The following is an 18,115-nucleotide window of genomic DNA, read 5'->3' as shown; positions in this document are numbered from 1 at the left end:
CATCATTCCAGAGTTAAGAAAGCCCCAGGAGGAACTGACCCAGAGACGAAGTCCCACTGGCCTTGTGAACCCATTGAGGACTTGAGATATTTGTTTAAGAAACAGACAAAAACTTGAATGTTACTGACTTCTTTTCCAGTTATTGCTGCAGGATACCCAAGGACTCACTTTTTTTTCTGAAGAAACCCTGAGAAAACCAACATGCTCTAACCAATCTTCTTCCTTTCAAAGTCTAGGAGACGTGAAATAACATCTAGGATCATGCATAGGCTGCCAGTATTTTTTTTTACACAGAAAGGCGTTCAATCTTGATTTTGGTATTTCTTTTTAACTTTTGTTTTTAACTTTGAGATTTTTTTTCTCTGCTTATTTTTATTGTTACTTTGGCCTATCAGTGAAACTGCAGTTGCTATGAGATGTTCCACGCGTGATACATGGTAACTAAAGAGCTCTTTGTGTCTATATGTTGTATGTCTGTATGTCCTTTCCTTGTGTCCTTGTCTTGACCTCCAGTGGTTGACAAATTGGTACACATGGTGCCCAAAGACATTGGGAAAAAAAAAAAAGTCTCCAGTTATGAGAAAAACTAAAGGTTATGGTTTGATTGTCAACATTGTGCTCCTGAACTAAGCCGGTGCCTTCATAGAGATTGAATATTGTTGTTTCTGTTATTTTTCTGATATTTATGGCAAAGCTTCCCAGAAATCTAAATTCAAGTGCAAATTTGGTGGCCTGTCATTTGGCTGATGCAAGGAAATTTTGTGGAACCTCAGTAGAGCTCCTGAGACACTCCACGAAGTTTCTCCCTTTCCTCCTGGGAAGGCACTAGATGAATTTGTTCTATTTGACTCACCTAGTAGAGTAAACCTAGAAGGGAAGCCTTGTCACTTGGGAAAACGGGTGACACCTTGACCTGATATGGATGTAAATTGTCAATGGTGATTGTCACCTTGTCATAGTGTATACTTCAATTGTTTAATATCTACAGAACTTGTTTCTGAAAATATAGGGAGAAAAGGTCTCAACAGATTCCTATTGATGGAACTGTTGAGGGTAAAAACTTTCCTACAAAGGACTGAATAGACTTGGAAACACACCTGATATTTACTAAGTTTTCCTTGACATAATACTGATGATTTTTTTGCATTTTGTTCTAAATCCACAAAGTTTTCTTGTTTTGGTGACCAGGATCTGCAGCAAGGTTGCAATTTTTTTTCTTTTTTTTCCAACAAAGCTAACTTGTGTTTGCATTTTCTCTCCCCTTGATACCAACACAGCATAAATATAGTGGTAGTAATCTTTTACTACTTATCTCAGAGTCTGTTTTTGCATAACTTCCATAGGGATTTTGTCTGTTTAAACAAAAATTGGACGTGAGTTTGATTGGGTGGCTTTGTGTGGAGTTCTTCCAGAAAGTTGAAACAGAGCTGAACCAAGAAGAGGAGAGCCTGTTTGCTTTGTTTGTAGGGTTCCAGAGACCTCCAAAGAAGGTGAGGAAGCTGCCTCCATGGCAGGACTGGACAGCCCGGCCAACGAAAAGTCCCTGGTGCCCTCGAGAAGAGGAAAGCCCAGGTGGAGTCTGATGAGACCAACTTGTTCCAGAAGCCTACATGGACCGGATGTCAACAGTTCGCTCTGAATCCTATATGGAGTATTCCAACGAAGCCAGCTAAAAATTGCTGCTTAGTTATTCTGCCCTGCGATTTTATGCAAAAATAGGCAATATGGTTTAAAAGTAGGCTTAGTTTGCAAACTTTGCTATGCTGTTAAAAAATTTGGGATCAAGGTTGAGAGAATTTGTTTTTACATAAGTTGAACCATTTTAAGATTTTCTTCCCTGTGATTTTTGACATATCTGCTGTCTTGTTCTGGCTAATGCCTCCAGATGTTTTCTTTCGGCTGGGACTGATGAACTGTTTTTCCAGGACTGGAGGACTTTCGCTTTCCACAATGGACACTACCTGGAGGGACTCGTTTTCTTTCAGACTGGAACCCTGGAAAGTTTTCATCTGAGACTGTATCCCAGCATCCATATGTTTGATCTTCATCACCATGGAAATGGTGCAAAAAGTGAAAAGGGGGGAATTGTTAGGGGGAAAGGATGTCCTGAGCTAATCCCATGCAGGCTTTGTGGACGCCACCCCCACTCCAGACTAAAGCCATCAGGACATTGGGAAAGACAAATCCCATCACCACCAAGGGGAGGGTGGCTGGGACCTGAGGGTGGAGTTGGGCAGCCAGGTTGGATATAAAAAACCAAACACGTGGGCCTTGGGGTCTCTCACTCTTGGGTCGCTCGCCTCCTGGCTTCACCGCTCCTGGCTGGCGGCAGCTCTGAGAGCGCCATTTTGGGATTCCTGATCGGCGGATCGGGTAGGACGCATTTAAAACTTTGTCTCCCACTTTTCTCCCAGAGCTGTCCATTTCCTCCTTTCCCCTTCCCTTGTCAATAAACCTTTATGAACCTTCCGCGTGCGCCGCAGGAGAGCATTGGTAAGTCCTTTTAAGCGCGCGGGTGAGGACCCACAGTCAGGCACCCCGTTTTGTATCGGGGTTGCTCTACAACAGCAGGACCAGAAGCTGGAAGGTGAGGAGAGGAAGCAGCGTCCAGCAGCCGCCTCCGCGGAGGGAGGAGCCGGAACCCGCGCCACCGCGCGCGCAGGGGGAGCCACAGGCGGACCCTTCCTCCCTGGACCCTTCCTCTGCCCGCCCGGCCAGCCCTGCTGAGCGGGTGCTGTCCCACTCCGCCGGGCTTGGGTTTGGGCCTTGGGGGCATCTTCGCAGCTCTGACCTCGGAGGGCAGCAGGCGGGCGGCCGTCCCAGCCCCCGCCCCGGCCGCCCGCGTGGCCTGTTGCGCTGCTGCGGGGGGCGCTGGCGGAGCAGAGCTGACCACTCGCCCCGGCGCTCTCCACAGCCGGCCCTGGTCCAACCCTCGCAGGGTGCCCCCCCTCAGGCTCGCCGTCCTGCGGCTGACCCGGCCATTGAGCCCCAGTCAGCTCGGACCCTGCCCCTGCCTGGCCCGGCCACGCTCCAGGAAGCCTCATAACAGGGCAGGGCTGGGCGCCGGGCGGAGCAGATCGGGGGGAGACCACGCCTGCTGCCACGGGCTCCTGCCGCCAGGGTGGCCCCACTCCAGTATCACGCTGACCCCAGTGGGCCGGTCATCAGGGGCCTCGGGCCAAGGCCAGAGGGATCTGGGGCGTCCTGGGCCTGGTTAGGGGCTCCTGGCTCCCATCGGTTCTCGGGCATCCCTAGACATTGGGGTGCCCTTTGGGATCAGACCCTCCTGAAACCAGTGGGCACGGGGGGTGCAGCTCAGGGGTGGGGAGCTGTGGGCTGGGCCCGGACGTGCTCCCGCCACACGGAAGGGGCGAGGCCTCGGCACCCACTGCTGCTGCTGCGCGTCCTCAGCCCGGCCTGTCCCAGGCAGCACCCGGAGCTCGGGAGCCCCGGGGGCCCGGTCCAGGCGCTGCCCTTCCGGCATGAAGCCCTCTCTCTCCGGTCCCCGTGGAGCCCGGGCCCAGGAAGGGGCTCAGGCCGGCCCGCTCGGCGTCACTAGGGCAGTCAGGGCCGGAGGAAACGGCCCTGCTGGGGCCCCGGGGAGGCGGGGACCTCCGGCCACAGTCCAAGGGATGGTGGCAGCTCCGGGTCGGGGCGCCCCAGGGGTTCCGCAGAGACGGGTTGGGCGGAGGGCCCTGGCCTGGAGTGCGGGCCCAGCGGGTGAGGCTGGCGGTCGGCTGGGATTCGAGGGCGGCTCCCGGGTCCCCGGGTGAGGGAGGCGGCGTCGGGAGCACGGAGGCGGAAGTGGACCCAGGGCCGGCCGTGCTCTTGGAGGAGGCCCGGGTGGGGGCGGGGGACATCGTGCAGGGTTGGCCTTGGGGGGTCAGGGGGGCCTTAGCGCCTGGTGCCCCTGCCTCAGGCTGTGGGGAGCCCAGTCCCGGCTCCAAGTGTGCTGGCGCCCGTGGACAGGACGCTCTGGAGGCGCCTGGGGCGTCCTGACTCGGGGGACGGGGCTGAGGGGCTCAGGCCACTCTCCAGCTGGTCACGCTGGGGCGGGTTTGGGCCCCCTGTCCGTGCCCAGCGCCCTCCCCGCGTCCCTGCAGGCGAGCCCCGACTCCGAGCAGACGCCCGGGCCCCCGCGGAGCCTGCTCCCGGCCAGGCCCCGACACACGCCGCCGCCGGCCCACCAAGCCTGTGCCCCTCCGCCCTCCTGGACACGGTCCTGCTGACCCCGGCACACCCACGCCCGCCGCCAGGTCAGCCCCGTGTGCCCGGGGACTGCGATGAGGCGGACACGGGCGAGAGACCGGGTGCGATGGGGGCACGGCCCGAGGCTGGGGCGGAGGCTGCGGGCGCTGGAGGCGGCAGGGCCTAGAGCGGGCGGACAGTCTCCGGGCCCGAGGACGGGACGGGGCACGCAGGCTGGGCCGCTGCCCGGGGAGGTGCCCATCCCAGGCCCACCTGCAGGGCGCCCTCCCCTGCCGGCCCCAAGAGCCAGCTCGGAGGCTGACGGCTCTCAGGCTGGCGGGGGACCCGGGGCCCGCTGGAGTCGGGGAGCGTGAGTGCGGCGGGCTGTGGACGGCATCAAGCGAGCCTGCGCGAGGTCCGGAGGGGTGATGGACAGGAGGACACGAGCCGGACGGCTCCTGTGTGGCACGTGCACGCACCTGGGCTGCAGGGAGGGCTCAGCCTCCAAGGACACGTGGGGGCCCGGGGATACCCACAGCCCGCTCCCCGATCGCGGCCCCTCTCCTCTCTTGGTGGGGTGCAGAGCTCCCCCTCAGCTCCCAGGCCCCATGTTGTTGGAGACCCCCAGGCCTGCAGCGCCGAGACAAGGAAGACATCAAGGTCGTGCTGGAAGCCTGGGCATGGCTAAGACACTGATCCGCTCGGCGGGAGACTGGCCGTGGCCACATCGGGGTGCCCTGTCGGGCCCGCGGGGCTACGCCTGGGCACAGACTAGATTAGACAAAGGAACAGAACGGCCTGAGGGCGCAGGACCTCGCGGTGAGTGTGCGCCGGGCACGGCCTGTGCCGAGAGAGGCCTTCATCGTCTAGTGGCTGACCTGGGAGGGCTGCTTGTATCAGTGAAAACGAGGTGCACCCGCACTGGGGCTCCCCCATCTCGGAGACTCTGTTTCGCGTCAGTCATTTATTTCCTCGGCTCCACTGGATTCTCTCAACCCTGCTCGGCGGAGCTGGACGCGGGCACCGCGTGTCCTGGCGGCTTCAGCCGGCGCCCCAGCGGGCAGCCCTCCGTGTCCTGGGCCCCGTGACCTGCTCCGTGCCCGGGCTCAGCGGACACAGGTGGAAATGGCCACTGCTGAGGACACGACAAACAGCACGAGCAGAAGCAGAAGCAGATAAAGTCTCCGGGAGGCGCAGGTGACGTCGCTGCTGCTGGTCCCCGGATTGGCTTCTGCCTCAAGCCAGCTGCACCTGGGGGGAGGCGGGGCCTGGAGCCGCAGGGGACACACCGGGACCCTGGACCCCACCTGGGCCCTGTGGCAGTGGCAGGAGCAGGCAGCGGGGTGGCCACCGGGGGGTCCTGGGTCTGTCTGCCTCCCCCAGCCCGCTCCAGGGAGGGCCCGGATGGACAGGGCGATGGACGGGACAGGGAGACACAGAGGACAGGACATAGGGTGTCTCTCTTGGGGTGGCCCTTATCTCTAGGGGATTTCCCCAGGAGCCCCCCCGACTCCAGGCTGAGGCCGGGTCTCCCACCTGGTCCAGGGCCGGCACTGCTCCAGGGTCCCATTGGGAGAGAAGGTTCCGGGGGGACAGTCCTCACACAGCGTGTCCAGCTGCTCGGTGCCTGCGGGGTAGGGGCAGGCGGGGCTGGGCGCATGGCTGGCGGCCCCCAGAGCACCCAGGAGGGAGCCCGGCTGTGTCAGGTGTGGCCCTGGGGGCGCTCACCTCTCTGCTTCACGCTCTGGCCGGGCCTGCAGGCCGAGTGGGGCCGGCACTGCTCCAGGGTCCCGTCAGGAGAGAAGGTTCCGGGGGGACAGTCCTCACACAGCGTGTCCTGCTGCTCGGTGCCTGCGGGGCAGGGCCAGGCGGGGCTGGGCGGGGGGCTGGGCAGCCCCTGGGGCTGGGCATGTCCCTTCCTCGGAGGGGGACCATGTGCCAGGTGTGGCCCTGGGGGTGCTCACCTCTCTGCCTCACGCTCTGGCCAGGCCTGCAGGCTGTGTGGGGCCGGCACTGCTCCAGGGTCCCATTGGGAGAGAAGGTTCCGGGGGGACAGTCCTCACACAGCGTGTCCTGCTGCTCGGTGCCTGCGGGGTGGGGGCAGGCGGGGCTGGGCGGGTGTCTGGGCACCCCTGGGGTGCTGCGGTGTCCCTTCCCAGGAGGGGGCCCGACTGTCAGGAGTGGCCCTGGGGGTGCTCACCTCTCTGCCTCACGCTCTGGCCGGGCCTGCAGGCCGTGTGGGGCCGGCACTGCACGCAGCTGTCCCTGTGCTCCTGGACGCAGACGTGGCCGGGGGCGCAGCCACACACGGCGTCCCCCGTGGGGGAGCACCCGCGCCGGGTCTCCATGCCCAGGGCTGCCAGGAGAGAGGGCTGAGCCGCGGCTGCCGTGGGGGGGCGGGTGCCTGTTCCAGGGCCCAGGCCGGGCTCCCGCAGGGTGGGGACGCTGGGGACGGAGCCCACCCGCCCGCCCACAGGGGCCTGTCCACACCCAGCTCTGCCCGGGACCTGCGGAGACCTGAGCCAAGAAGCACCCAGAGCTGGGGAGCCTCCCAGCACGGGCCTGGGGTGACCTGTTGAGGGACATTAGCCGCAGGGGTGAAGGGGCGTTTTGGGGGCAGGGAGGGTCTCCCCTGGGGATGTGGCGGGGGGAGGGGAGGGCTGACCTGCTCCCAGTGGACAGACAGGGGCATCTCCCGTCAGCCCTGGGGGTGGCAGGTAGACCCCAATCCCGGTGCACCCAAGATTGTCCCTCCCACACCTTTCTGAACCCCAAAGCCCTCTCTTCCCATTTCACCTCCTGGGGACCCCCTCCCCGCACCACCTGTCAGGGCAGAATGGGAGGGGCCTCGGGGGGTGTGGGTGGGTCCTGACAGCCAAGCTCCTGGGTGTCCCGGGGCCCTTGCGGGGGGAGCAGAGGGACCCTCTGGGTGTCCCGGGGGACAGACCAGGGTGGACAGAGGCCTCAGCTCCCGGAGGACCCCCGGGGGGACACTGGAGCGCAAGGAGCAGGGGGCGGCAGGGGTGGCTGTGAGGAGGGGCTCACCTGGGCTGCAGTCCCTGCAGGACAGACACTCCTTCAGCCCGTTAAGGTGGGCGGTGTAGGTCCCGGGGGCGCAGGGGACACACACTGTGCCCGTGTACTCCCCGCAGGCCTGCTTCACCCGGTAACCTGCAGCCAGAGGGTCCCCAGATCAGAGGCCTCCCCGAGGGGCCCTGAAGCAGGGTGGCCCCACCCCAGGGACTGAGGGCACCGAGCTGCTCCCAAGCCCCAGGCATGTGGGGCCCAACCAGGAGCCTGTCGGGGGAGTCAGTAGGTTCTGGAGGGACGTGGGCCCGGACACATGGCCTGTGGACAGCAGAGCCCCCTGACCCTGGGTCCCTCTTCTGGGGCTGTCGTGCCCTAGGGCGCCCCCTGCAGGTAGACCCTGGGGGGGTGCTATGGAGGCGGCTCCGGGTCAGGATCTGGGTGATTGTCCTGGTCCCAGCACGATGGCCCGTCCCCACCACCCGCCCTGGCCGCGGCCCTCACTGCACAGGACGGTCACACCCACCTGGGCTGCACTTGGGGCAGCACCGCGGCCCCACCTGGTACTGCTCCTCCGTGCACGGGGCCACGGCTGGGGCGCAGGGAGGGGACCCCAGGAGGCCGAGGATCAGCACCTGGGGAGGGGACGGGGTGAGGTGGGGCTGGGGGCCGTCTCTGTCCCTCCATCTGCGAAATGGGCAGCAGCACCCTAAGGGGCAGTGACCTGGCAGGGCAACCCCTGAGAGGTCTCCTGTGCCCTCCCCCTTCCGTGCCCACTGGGTGTCTGTCCTCACGGAGTCCTGACCGGGAGCCCTGAGCCCCTCCGGGCAGGAGCTGCCCCTCCCCTGGCTGGTGCTGCCCGGCCTGGCGCCCGCAGGGCCAGAGCAGGAGGCGGGACAGGCCCAGGGAGGCGGCTGCTCAGGGCCGTGGGCTGTGCCAGGGCCCTGGGTCCAGGATGACACAGGCCCCGCCCCGGGAACTTCCCGGCCTTGGGGAGGGGGGCTGGGAGCGGGAGATTCCCCCCCACATCCCGCACAGGCTTCTGTGCCCTCACCCCACCTTCTGGGGTTGAGCAAGGGCGCCGGCCCCACCCAGCAGCCAGCAGGCCCTGCAGGCGAGAAAAGCTCACCTTTGCCCAGGTAAGGGGGCAGGAGCACACAGGGGTCCCGCCACGCTGGGGGGCTCCTGCAGGTGACCTCGCTGGGTCAGGGGTGCTCCGGGGTCGGGGGGGGCTCCGGGGCAGGCAAGGGGCAGGCGGGGCGGTGGGGTGCAGAAGGGCTCAGACTCACCAGGGTCAGGGCCGCCCAGCGCTCAGGTCCTGCTGGCCGCGGGCGGGGGAGGGTCCCTGGTGCAGGAGGAGCCCCTCGCCCCTCCCCGGGACCCCCCATGCCGTGCCCCCCGCCCCGGACTCCCGCCACGTGCAGCAGCCACTTCACAGCTCGGGAGGAAGTGACGGCAAAAGGAAACGGAAGCACCAAACCCCTCCGGGGTCAGACCGGGGCCCCCACCGGGCGGGGCTGAGCCAGGGCTTCCCCACGGGGGATGAGGCCCCAGAGTCAGGGGGCGCGAGGGACAGAGCCCGACAGGTGGGGAGGGAGGTGGCCCCCCTTCAGGGGCCCCACGCCGGCCCCGGCCCGGCCCCCCCACAGCCCCGAGGCCTACAGGGAGCCCCCGTGCTCCTGACCCCCAGGGTCTCACGGCAACGGGGATCCCCAGGGTAGGGGTGCGCCCAGGGAGGCTGAGCTGAGCGGGGGGCAGCTGGAGGGCAACGGGCTGGAAGGGGGAGCGGGGGGCCGGGGGCACAGGGGGCGCTTCCTGCTGAGAGGAGATCTGAGGCCCAGGCTGAGGGGCTGGCCCAGCCCGGCCTCCACTGCGGCTCTCCTGCCTGTGAGGCTGTAACAGGGGGGTCCCCAGGAAAGGGGGAGGTTCCAGGTTCCCTGCCCCACCCAAGAGGGTGGAGCTGAGCAGGGAGAGGAGAAGCTGCAGAGGAGACTGAGGAAGGAAGGAGCAGGATGGAGCCAGGAGACCTGGAGGAGGCGCGTGGAGCCGAGAGACACGTGAAGAAACTGCGCTTGTCTTGTGGTCGTGGACGGGGTGACACAGATGTGGGGGAGACCCGTGGGGAGGTGACAATGGCAGCTTTTATCTGGATGTTGATTTTGCTCTTTTCCTTCCGGGCTTGTCCGGTTGTTTCTGACCCTTTTCTGTGGGTCCCCACTGGAAGATGCTTTAGACTGTGCCAGGCTTTGGGGCCTTGCTCTGGGCCGACCCCATATGGATGGAGTTTTACCCACGAGGGGACGGGTCACTTTGGGTGCTTCATTTAGAAACTAGACTCTTGGCCTTCCCTGTGTTGTTTCCTAGTTGTATTAAAGTTCCTTCCCCTCAAAGTGTCCTATGTTGTGTGTGGATGCGGCGGATGGCAGAGCCCATGTAGACCAGGCAGGTTTGCGGGGTTTGGGCGTAGCCGGTCCCCCCCGCCATGTCCGGTCCTCTCCGCTGCGGCCGGCGTCCCCGGCGTGGCGAGCAGGTGGATCCTCCGATGCTGGACCCGCTCTGAGCCGCTGCCCCGGGGCGTTGCGGGCAAGGACGGGACTCCCCTGCGCAGGAGCTGCGGATCCTGCGGTTTCGCTCTGCCAGGGTCTGTCCCGGGAACCCGGCTGCAGGCGCGGCGCCGACGGAGCCCCCTGGCCGGGACGTCACGTCGGGCTTCGCTCTTGCAGCCGCTGCCCGGGACAGCCCTGGGCGGAGGCGGCCTCGGGGCCAGTGGGGTCCACGCTCGGGCCGCAGCTGGACGCGGAGCGGGTCTCTCCCGTCTGGGGCGCAGATGCAGGTACGTGATGTCTCTCAAGTGCCGGGAACTGGGGTTTGGAAAATTGAAGGTTTTGGGGGGACATGGCCTCCGGCTCCGAGGCAAGGCCGAGGCCGCGGCGGGCGCGTGTGCTGCTGGCGCCGGGGCCCGCGGGGACGGAGCGCGGCGGCGGCTGCTGTTTCCCGCGTTCGTGGCGCGGCTTCCCGGACAGCCGAGCTGGAGCCAACCTGGGGCCCGTCCTCGGTGGTCGGAGGGGATCTGGGGGCCTCGCGGAGCCCCCGCCACTCGCAGAGCCGCGCCCAGCCCGCGGGGACGAGAGGACCCCGAGCTGTCTGTGCGGGGGGAGCCCGGGAGGGGCGCGCGGGAGAGAGGGACGCGGGGCGCGGGCGGGGGACACGCGGGTTTCCTGGACTTTCATGAAACCTTTCCGGGCCTGACGTGGCTGCAGGCCCCGCTCTGAACCGGGTTGTCTGCCTGCGGGTCACCCCGCGCCGAGAGGGCCTCCCCGCAGCCCCAGCACAGGCCGCAGAGGCTGGTTCACAAGGGAGGGAAATGAGGAAACGCAGGACTCAGGAGAGAAGAGGGAGATACGGTCCTAAATGCGTCCTACCCGCCCCACGACCTGGACCCCAAATGACCCGCCGGGACCAAACCCGCCCGGCCGAGCGCAGAGCCGAGGGCCCGACCCGCTCCCGGGGCTGCTTTATCCACAGAGGGAGGAGATGGCCGCCGGGCCCGCCCTCAGGGCCTCGCAGCCTCCCCTGGGGTCCTGGGATCTGCGTCCCCAGGGTCTGGATGGAGGGGGTGGGGCCCACAAGGCCTGCGTGGGGTTCGCGCAGGACATCCTCTCCCCTGACGACACGATGTGAGGGTCCGCGTGGGCTGCTGCCCTGCGCGCTGTGCACGGGGTGGTGTGACGTCCGCAGAGCTGCTTCTAGAATCGTTGCTACAAAACACCCCAGACGACTCCAGTGGGTGGAGGTTTCACAGGACAGTTTCCCGCAGAGGACGGAACAGGGTCTCCCTGCGGCGCGGGCGGTGGAGCAGCGCGTGGAGCTGTCCAGGCCTCTGCCGGCCAGGGAGCTGCCCTCAGGGCGCAGCAGACCCCCCTGTCCCCCCGCTGCTCCCCTCAGGAGCGGATTCCGCCAGTCGCCTGTTCCGCTCCCCGCCCGTCTCTGGGGAGTCCTCTCACCCCCGCACCTCTGGCCCGCGCCCCAGTTCACGTATGCGTAATTAAATACATCTTTAAAAAACAACAAAGCAAGAAACAGAGTTGGAAATAAACCTGATTTTTAATAAGCTTTGTTTACAGCAACACTGGTTCTTTTTGCATTTTGCTTTGACCCCATCCACGTTTCCTTGTCTTCCCTGACCAGGATCTGCGGCAATGACGATGTTTCCAAGCAGAGCTGACCTCCTCTCCCCTGACACCCCAGAGCTCCTGCCCTCCGTCTGCCTCTGCCCCCCCAGGCGCCCCGTCTCTGCTGCTGACTCGGGGTCTATGGAAATGGTGTCCCCTCCCTCCATGGCCCCTCTGGCCGGGTCCCTGCTCCCCGCAGGCTCCTGAGCTCTGCATGCGGGGGGCGCCCTCCCCACACAGGAGGACCCTTGTTCCAGGGAGGGAGGTGGACTGTTCCCCCTGCACCCTGAGGGCCCCGACCCCTCACCCATCTGACCTGGGGGGCCATGCCCCCGTTTCTGCATGGGGAGGGGCTCAGACAGAGACGGGCCTGCTGGAGCCCCCTGGACTGGGCCCAGGCCACCTGCCTGCTCCATCCCCATGGCCCTGAGCAGGCCTGGGGGCAGAGCTCTGCCCGGCTTAGCCCATCCCCAACCCCCCTCACCCCCCCAAAACCCCCAACCCCCCACCACACCCCCACCCCGCACAGGCCAGACAGGGTGTCCCGGCTGCTCCTCCCAGTGCCCTCCCCACGTCCACAGCCCCAGGCACCGTCCAGTGGGGAGGCCCCTCCTCCCACAGAAACCAGGCCAGGGGCAGCACCTCCCTGGCTGGGCGATGCCGGGGAGCCCCTGTGTCTCCCCCAGGACCTCTGTGCCCTGGGCAGCCCCTTCCCAGCGCGTCGCGGGCGTGGGCAGAGGCCTCCCAGGCCTGAGCCAGCCCCGCAGCAGCACCAGCCGCTGAGCCTCCCCAGGCTGCACCCGTGGGCCAGCGCCCTTTCCGTGCGCCTCCCGGATCCTGACACGGGCAGACCAGGGGCAGCTCTGAGCCGATGGTGCTGCGGGGTCCACTCAGCCCGGGGTGGCAGGACCGTCCAGTCAGGCTCGCGGGCGGGCAGCCTGAGGGGGGTAAGGCAGGGCGGGCTTGGGGTGGAGCGGCTGGGTCACCAGTCGGCACAGCGGCCCTGCGTCCACGGCAGCGGGACTCCCGCATGTGAGTGGGGTCCCCTCTCACCCTGGCACAGGACCCCAACCCTGGGAGCCCAGAGCTGCCTGACGGGGGCCAAGTGGATGCCCCAGGGGCAGACCCCGCTCCAGGCCCCCAGCTCCGGTGCAGCAGGGCCCCTGAACTAGGACCCCCCCAATTATTAAACCAGCCCCCCTGTGGGCGGTCCGTGCAGTTTTCCTCTGCCCCACCGGGCTGCGGGGCTGGACCCTGGGCACCTCCTGCCCCTCCAGGCGCCCTGATCTCAGGGCAGGCCCCTCGGCTTCCCACCTCAGCGCCCGCCAGGGGCTCCTGGGCACAACGCTGCCCAGTCCGGCAGGCGTCCCTGCGTGCGAGGCCGGGCGGGCCCCTGTGCAGACATGGGGGAGCCGCTGCGCAGTCCCGCCTCTTTGGGCAGGCGTCAGAGGAGGACGCGGCCCTCCCAGGGTGATTGGGGCTCCCGGGGGGGGCCTCACAAGGGCAACAGGTCCCCAGAGAGCCCCAAGTCAGGAGGGCCAGGCCGTGGCGGGAGGCGCCGGGGACGCAGCGGGGATGCGAGATGGGGGCACAGACCAGGGCCAGGGGCCCCACGTCGGCAGGTCGGGCCCAAGGACCGGGCTCCAGGTGGGGCCTCCGGGAGTGGATGTCTCCCCTGCTGGCCCAGCCCAGCCTCCCCGGCCAGCCAGGACCTCCAGCAGGGACCCCCCAGGACCCCACGAGGGCCGTGTCCCGTGCTGCCGTGTCTGTCCCAGGCGCCCCCAGACCCAGAAGCTCTCCCCCCGGGCCGGGCTGCGGCTCAGGCACAGAGGCCGCCCCACAGCCTGGCAGGCGGGGCAGGGCCGGGGTGGCACCTGGGCACGAAGCTCCGTCCCCCGCCCGTCTCCCCGGCGCCCTCTCCTCCCCCGCCCTGAGCTCCCGCCGCGGGGCAGCGCCGCCCGGGTCGGTCCGCACGGAGGGTGGCAGAGGCATCAGCACGCTCCGCCCGCCAGGGCTGTTCAGACCCAGTTTATTCAGGCCCGGCCAGGGTGGGGGTGCCGGGAGGGGGCAGACCCGCAGCCTCCTCTCCCCGCTCCCGCCCGGAGGCCACCGGGACCCCCCAAGCTCCCCCCGCCCCGACCCTGCAGAGTCAAGAACATGCGTGTTCCCCACAGGAGACCGGGGAGCAGGAAGAGCTGCCCACGGAGAGGGAGGTTGTTGGCGGGGGGATGCTGGGGTCAGCGGGTCCTGGGCCCAGCTGGGCCCCTGGGCGGGTGGAGGTCACAACAAGGTCGGTGCCGCCTCCAGGGGTAGCCAGGACGTCACATGCTGCCCCGGGGGAATGTCAGTCACGGGGAGTAGCCGGCACGCGCTGGCCAGGTGGGCTGTGACCCCACATTGCATGGGGGTCCTGGCGCCCTGACACCCCGTCCCACTCGCCAGCACAGCCAGGGCCGGGGCAGAGGGTGCAGCGGGCACTCGTCCTGGGCACTCCCGGGGCTGCGGGGAGGGCTCGGCCTCCAGAGACGGAAGGGGGGGGGTCCCCAGGCCATGCGTGTCCTGCGGCCTCCAGCAGGCGCCCCCAGCGGTCAGTCCTCTGTGTCCCGGGCCCCGTGGCCAGCGGGGGGGCCACCCCCGGGACTCAGGGCACCGTCTCCTCCTCAGCCTCCGTGGCGACGGCCGGACAGGCCTGCAGGGCGTGGGCAGCCTCGGGGTCCCCTGCCGCACCCCGTGTCCTCATCTGCGGGTTCAGAGCACATGGTCGCCCTGAGGCCCGGCTCCTGGCCCCGGGTTGCTGTCGTGGGGGACCCCCGGTATCAGGGGAGGCTGTGCCCCCCCACCCCCGGGGGCAGGACTGAGACGGGGTCTCGGGACCAGGGAGCCCCACCCACCACGTCCCCGGGGGAGCAGCCGTACCTGGTGGGGTCTCCCTTTGTGGGTTCCCCTGCGGAACAGACACACGTCAGGAGGGTCAGCGAGTCAGGGGCCCCGCCCGCCCCGGCGCCCCAGGGGCCCTTCTCCCAGGGACCCGCGGACACAGCGAGGCCGAGGCTCGGGCCCTTGCTGGCCTGTCCCCAGGGCCCACTCAGGGACAGGCCAGGCTGGCCCAATCGGACAGTGTCCAGGAGCCCCCTAAGAGGTGCTGGGTGTCTCCCCATATTGGGGGGCAGATCTGGAGGGTCTCTGATGAGTCAGCGGGCCCTGAGCCCCAGAGGACCTCCCTGCTGCTCACCTGGTCGTCCATTTCTTCCCCTGAGAGCCCATCGTGCCCCGAGGACCCCGAGCGCCCCCAGGACAGGGACGAGCAGAAGCAGAAGCAGGAGCACAAGCAGAATAAGGGGCCAGGAGGAGCAGGTGACGTCGCTGCTGCTGGTCCCCGGATTTGCTTCTGCCTGAAGCCGGCTGCACCTGGGGGGAGGCGGGGCCTGGAGCCGCAGGGGACACACCGGGACCCTGGACCCCACCGGGCCCTGGGGCAGGAGCAGGACGGGGCGGGGGGAACATTGGGGGGACCGGGGTCTGTCTGCCTCCCACAGCCCGCTCCAGGGAGGGCCCGGATGGACAGGGAGACGGACAGGACAGGGAGACACAGAGGACAGGCCGTAGGGCGTCTCTCTTTGGGGAGGGCCCTTATCTCTCAGGGACTCCCCCGGACACCGGGCTGAGGCCGGGTCTCCCACCTGGTCCAGGGCCGGCACTGCTCCAGGGTCCAGTCGGGAGAGAAGGTTCCGGGGGGACAGTCCTCACACAGCGTGTCCTGCCGCTCGGTGCCTGCGGGGCGGGGGCAGGCGGGGCTGGGTGGGGGGGCTGGGCGCCCCCAGGGTGCTTGGGTGTCCCTTCCCGGGTAGGGCCCCGGCTGTGTCAGGAGTGGCCCTGGGGGTGCTCACCTCTCTGCCTCACGCTCTGGCCGGGCCTGCAGGCCACATGGGGCTGGCACTGCTCCAGGGTCCCGTCGGGAGAGAAGGTTCCGGGGGGACAGTCCTCACACAGCGTGTCCTGCTGCTCGGTGCCTGCGGGGCAGGGGCAGGCGGGGCTGGGCGGGTGGCTGGCGACCTCCAGGGCACCCAGGAGGGGCCCGGCTGTGTCAGGAGTGGCCCTGGGGTGCTCACCTCTCTGCCTCACGCTCTGGCCGGGCCTGCAGGCCGTGTGGGGCTGGCACTGCGTGCAGCTGTCCCCGTGCTCCAGGACGCAGACGTGGCCGGGGGCGCAGCCACACACAGCGTCCCCCGTGGTGGAGCACTCGCGCCGGGTCTCCAGGCCCAGGGCTGCCAGGAGAGAGAGCTCAGCCGCGGCTGCCGTGGGGGGGCGGGTGCCCGTTCCAGGGCCCAGGCCGGGCTCCCGCAGGGTGGGGACGCTGGGCACGGAGCCCACCCGCCCGCACCGGCCTGTCCGCACTCAGCTCTGCCCGGGACCTGGGGAGACCTGTGCCGAGAAGCACCCAGGGCCGGGGAGCCACACGGCTGGGGTCTGGGGTGACTTGGATGGGGGACATTAGCCACAGGGTGAAGGGGGTTTTGGGGGCAGGGAGGGTCTCCCCTGGGGATGTGGCGGGGGGAGGGGAGGGCTGACCTGCTCCCAGTGGACAGACAAGCGCGGCTCCCATCAGCCCTGGGGGTGGCAGGTAGACGCCGATCCGGTGGCCCCAGGCTTGTCCCTCCCATACCTCTGAACCCCAAAGCCCTCTCTTCCCATTTCACCTCCTGGGGACCCTCTCCCCGCACCACCTGTCAGGGCAGGATGGGAGGGGCCTCGGGGGTGTGGGTGGGTCCTGACAGCCAAGCTCCTGGGTGTCCCGGGGCCCTTGCGGGGGGAGCAGAGGGACCCTCTGGGTGTCCCGGGGGACAGACCAGGGTGGACAGAGGCCTCAGCTCCCGGAGGACCCCCGGGGGGGCACTGGAGCGCAAGGAGCAGGGGGCGGCAGGGGTGGCTGTGAGGAGGGGCTCACCTGGGCTGCAGTCCCTGCAGGGCAGACACTCCTTCAGCCCGTTAAGGTGGGCGGTGTAGGTCCCGGGGGCGCAGCGGACACACACTGTGCCCGTGTACTCCCCGCAGGCCTGCTTCACCCGGTAACCTGCAGCCAGAGGGTCCCCAGATCAGGAGCCTGACCCGAGGGGCACCTGAATCACAGCAGGGTGGCCCCACCCCAGGGACTGAGGGCACCGAGCTGCTCCCCAGCCCCTGACATTTGGGGCCCCAGCAGGAGCCTGTCAGGAGAGTCAGAAGCTTCTGGAGGGACGTGGGCCTGGACACGAGGCCTGTGCAGAGCCCCCTGACCCTGGGTCCCTCCTCCGGGGTGTCCTGCCCCAGGTGCCCCCTGCGGGGAGCGGGAGGGTCCGGGGAGGAGGACCCTGCAGGGGGGTCTCATGAAGGGGGTCTCCAGTCAGTGGGGTGCCGGCCCTCAGCCCCAGCACTGACCCCCTCCCTCCCAGGGCAGAGCGGGCCCGGGCCGGGTGGCTGCACCCACCTGGGCTGCACTTGGGGCAGCACTCGGCCCCCACCAGGTACTCCTCCTCTGTGCAGGGGCCCACGGCTGGGGCGCAGGGCGGGGACCCCAGGAGGATGAGCATCAGCACCTGGGGAGCGGGACAGGGCGGGGCAGGGGCTGGGGTCGTCTCGGTCCCGCCGTCTGTGAAATGGGCAGCAGCTCCCGGGGATGGCCGGGTGACCCCTGATCGGGGTGAGGGGGGCCCTGTCTCCTGTGCCCCGCAGGGTCCGTGCCCACTGGGTGTCTGTCCTCACCGAGTCCTGACCCGGAGCCCTGAGCCCCTCCGGGCAGGAGCTGCCCCTCCCCTGGGCAGTGCTGTCAGGCCTGGAGCCCGCAGGGCCAGAGCAGGAGGGGCCAGACCAGGGAGGCGGCTGCTCAGGGCTGGGGGCTGTGCCTGGGGGTCTGGAATGACACAGGCCCCGTCCAGGGAACTTCCTGGGCTTGGGAGGGGGACCTTCAGGGCGGGAGCCTACCCCCATACCTCCACCCCCACCCCACCGCACCCCACCGCACCCCACCCCCGCACAGGCCTCTGTTTATCACCCCCACCTTCTGGGGCGAGTGAGGGCCCCACCCAGCAGCCAGAGGGCCCTGTGGGCGAGAAAAGCTCACCTTTGCCCAGGTAAGGGGGGGCAGGAGCACACAGGGGTCCCGCTGCTTGGGGGGCTCCTGCGGGTGGCCTTGCCGGGTCGGGGCTCAGGGGTGGGGGTGGCTCCGGGCAGCTGGGCCGGGAGGGCAGGCGGGGCGGGGGAGGGGCGCAGCGGGCTCAGACTCACCAGGATCCGGGCCGCCCGGTCCCGACGTCTCCCGGGGAGGGTCCTCGGCGTCAGAGGAGCCCCCGGCGGCTGCTCGGGACCCCTCATGCCATGACGCCCCCCGACTCCCGCCGCCCGCAGGAGCCGCCTCAGCAGCGACTCACCGCCATTCGGAGAAATCGAAAGGAAAAGGGAAACCAGTTGCTCTGCTCTCAGGAAGTCCCAGGGCACGCGGCCGGCCGGGGGGGGCAGCAGCAGCCGCTGGGCAGGGGACCCGGGAGCGGGGGACGAGGGACGGGGTGGGGGCTGCGGGGGGTGCGGAGGGTGAGGAAGCAGGTGGGACCCACGGGTTTTATCAGGTCCCTCCCTCTGCCAGCCCCGCGGGCTGCCTCACTTCTCCCCCCCACCCCGTCCTCTCACCGCACCCTCACAGCCCCCGCCCCAGGCGCCCCGTCTCTGCTGCTGACTCGGGGTCTGTGGAAATGATG

At 67.3% G+C, this 18,115-nt stretch overlaps 2 protein-coding genes across 2 annotated transcripts; both read right to left on the bottom strand.

Moving 5' to 3' along the window:
* Nucleotides 1-4,832: 4,832 nt before the first annotated feature.
* LOC119235939 (tumor necrosis factor receptor superfamily member 14-like) lies at nucleotides 4,833-8,603 on the bottom strand. Its single transcript, XM_037499540.2, has 8 exons — nucleotides 8,505-8,603; nucleotides 7,742-7,850; nucleotides 7,234-7,359; nucleotides 6,389-6,544; nucleotides 6,153-6,275; nucleotides 5,917-6,039; nucleotides 5,725-5,815; nucleotides 4,833-5,439 (listed from the first exon to the last, which is right to left on the bottom strand). The coding sequence occupies exons 1-8, from the start codon at nucleotides 8,601-8,603 to the stop codon at nucleotides 5,295-5,297; spliced, it is 972 nt and encodes a 323-aa protein (XP_037355437.1). The 3' UTR covers nucleotides 4,833-5,294.
* A 5,901-nt stretch (nucleotides 8,604-14,504) lies between these two features.
* On the bottom strand, nucleotides 14,505-17,856 carry LOC119235371 (tumor necrosis factor receptor superfamily member 14-like). Its single transcript, XM_037498685.2, has 7 exons — nucleotides 17,649-17,856; nucleotides 16,852-16,960; nucleotides 16,333-16,458; nucleotides 15,497-15,652; nucleotides 15,275-15,397; nucleotides 15,068-15,158; nucleotides 14,505-14,795 (listed from the first exon to the last, which is right to left on the bottom strand). Exons 1-7 carry the CDS (start codon nucleotides 17,733-17,735, stop codon nucleotides 14,579-14,581), a joined length of 909 nt encoding a protein of 302 aa, XP_037354582.2. The 5' UTR covers nucleotides 17,736-17,856; the 3' UTR covers nucleotides 14,505-14,578.
* Between the last annotated feature and the right edge of the window lie 259 nt (nucleotides 17,857-18,115).

Source organism: Talpa occidentalis, unplaced genomic scaffold, assembly GCF_014898055.3.
Source record: "Talpa occidentalis isolate TD23 unplaced genomic scaffold, MPIMG_talOcc4v2.1 talOcc4.9, whole genome shotgun sequence".
NCBI lineage: Eukaryota > Metazoa > Chordata > Mammalia > Eulipotyphla > Talpidae > Talpa > Talpa occidentalis.
Note: the sequence above shows the minus strand (reverse complement) of the source record. Positions and strands in the feature narration are given on the sequence as shown.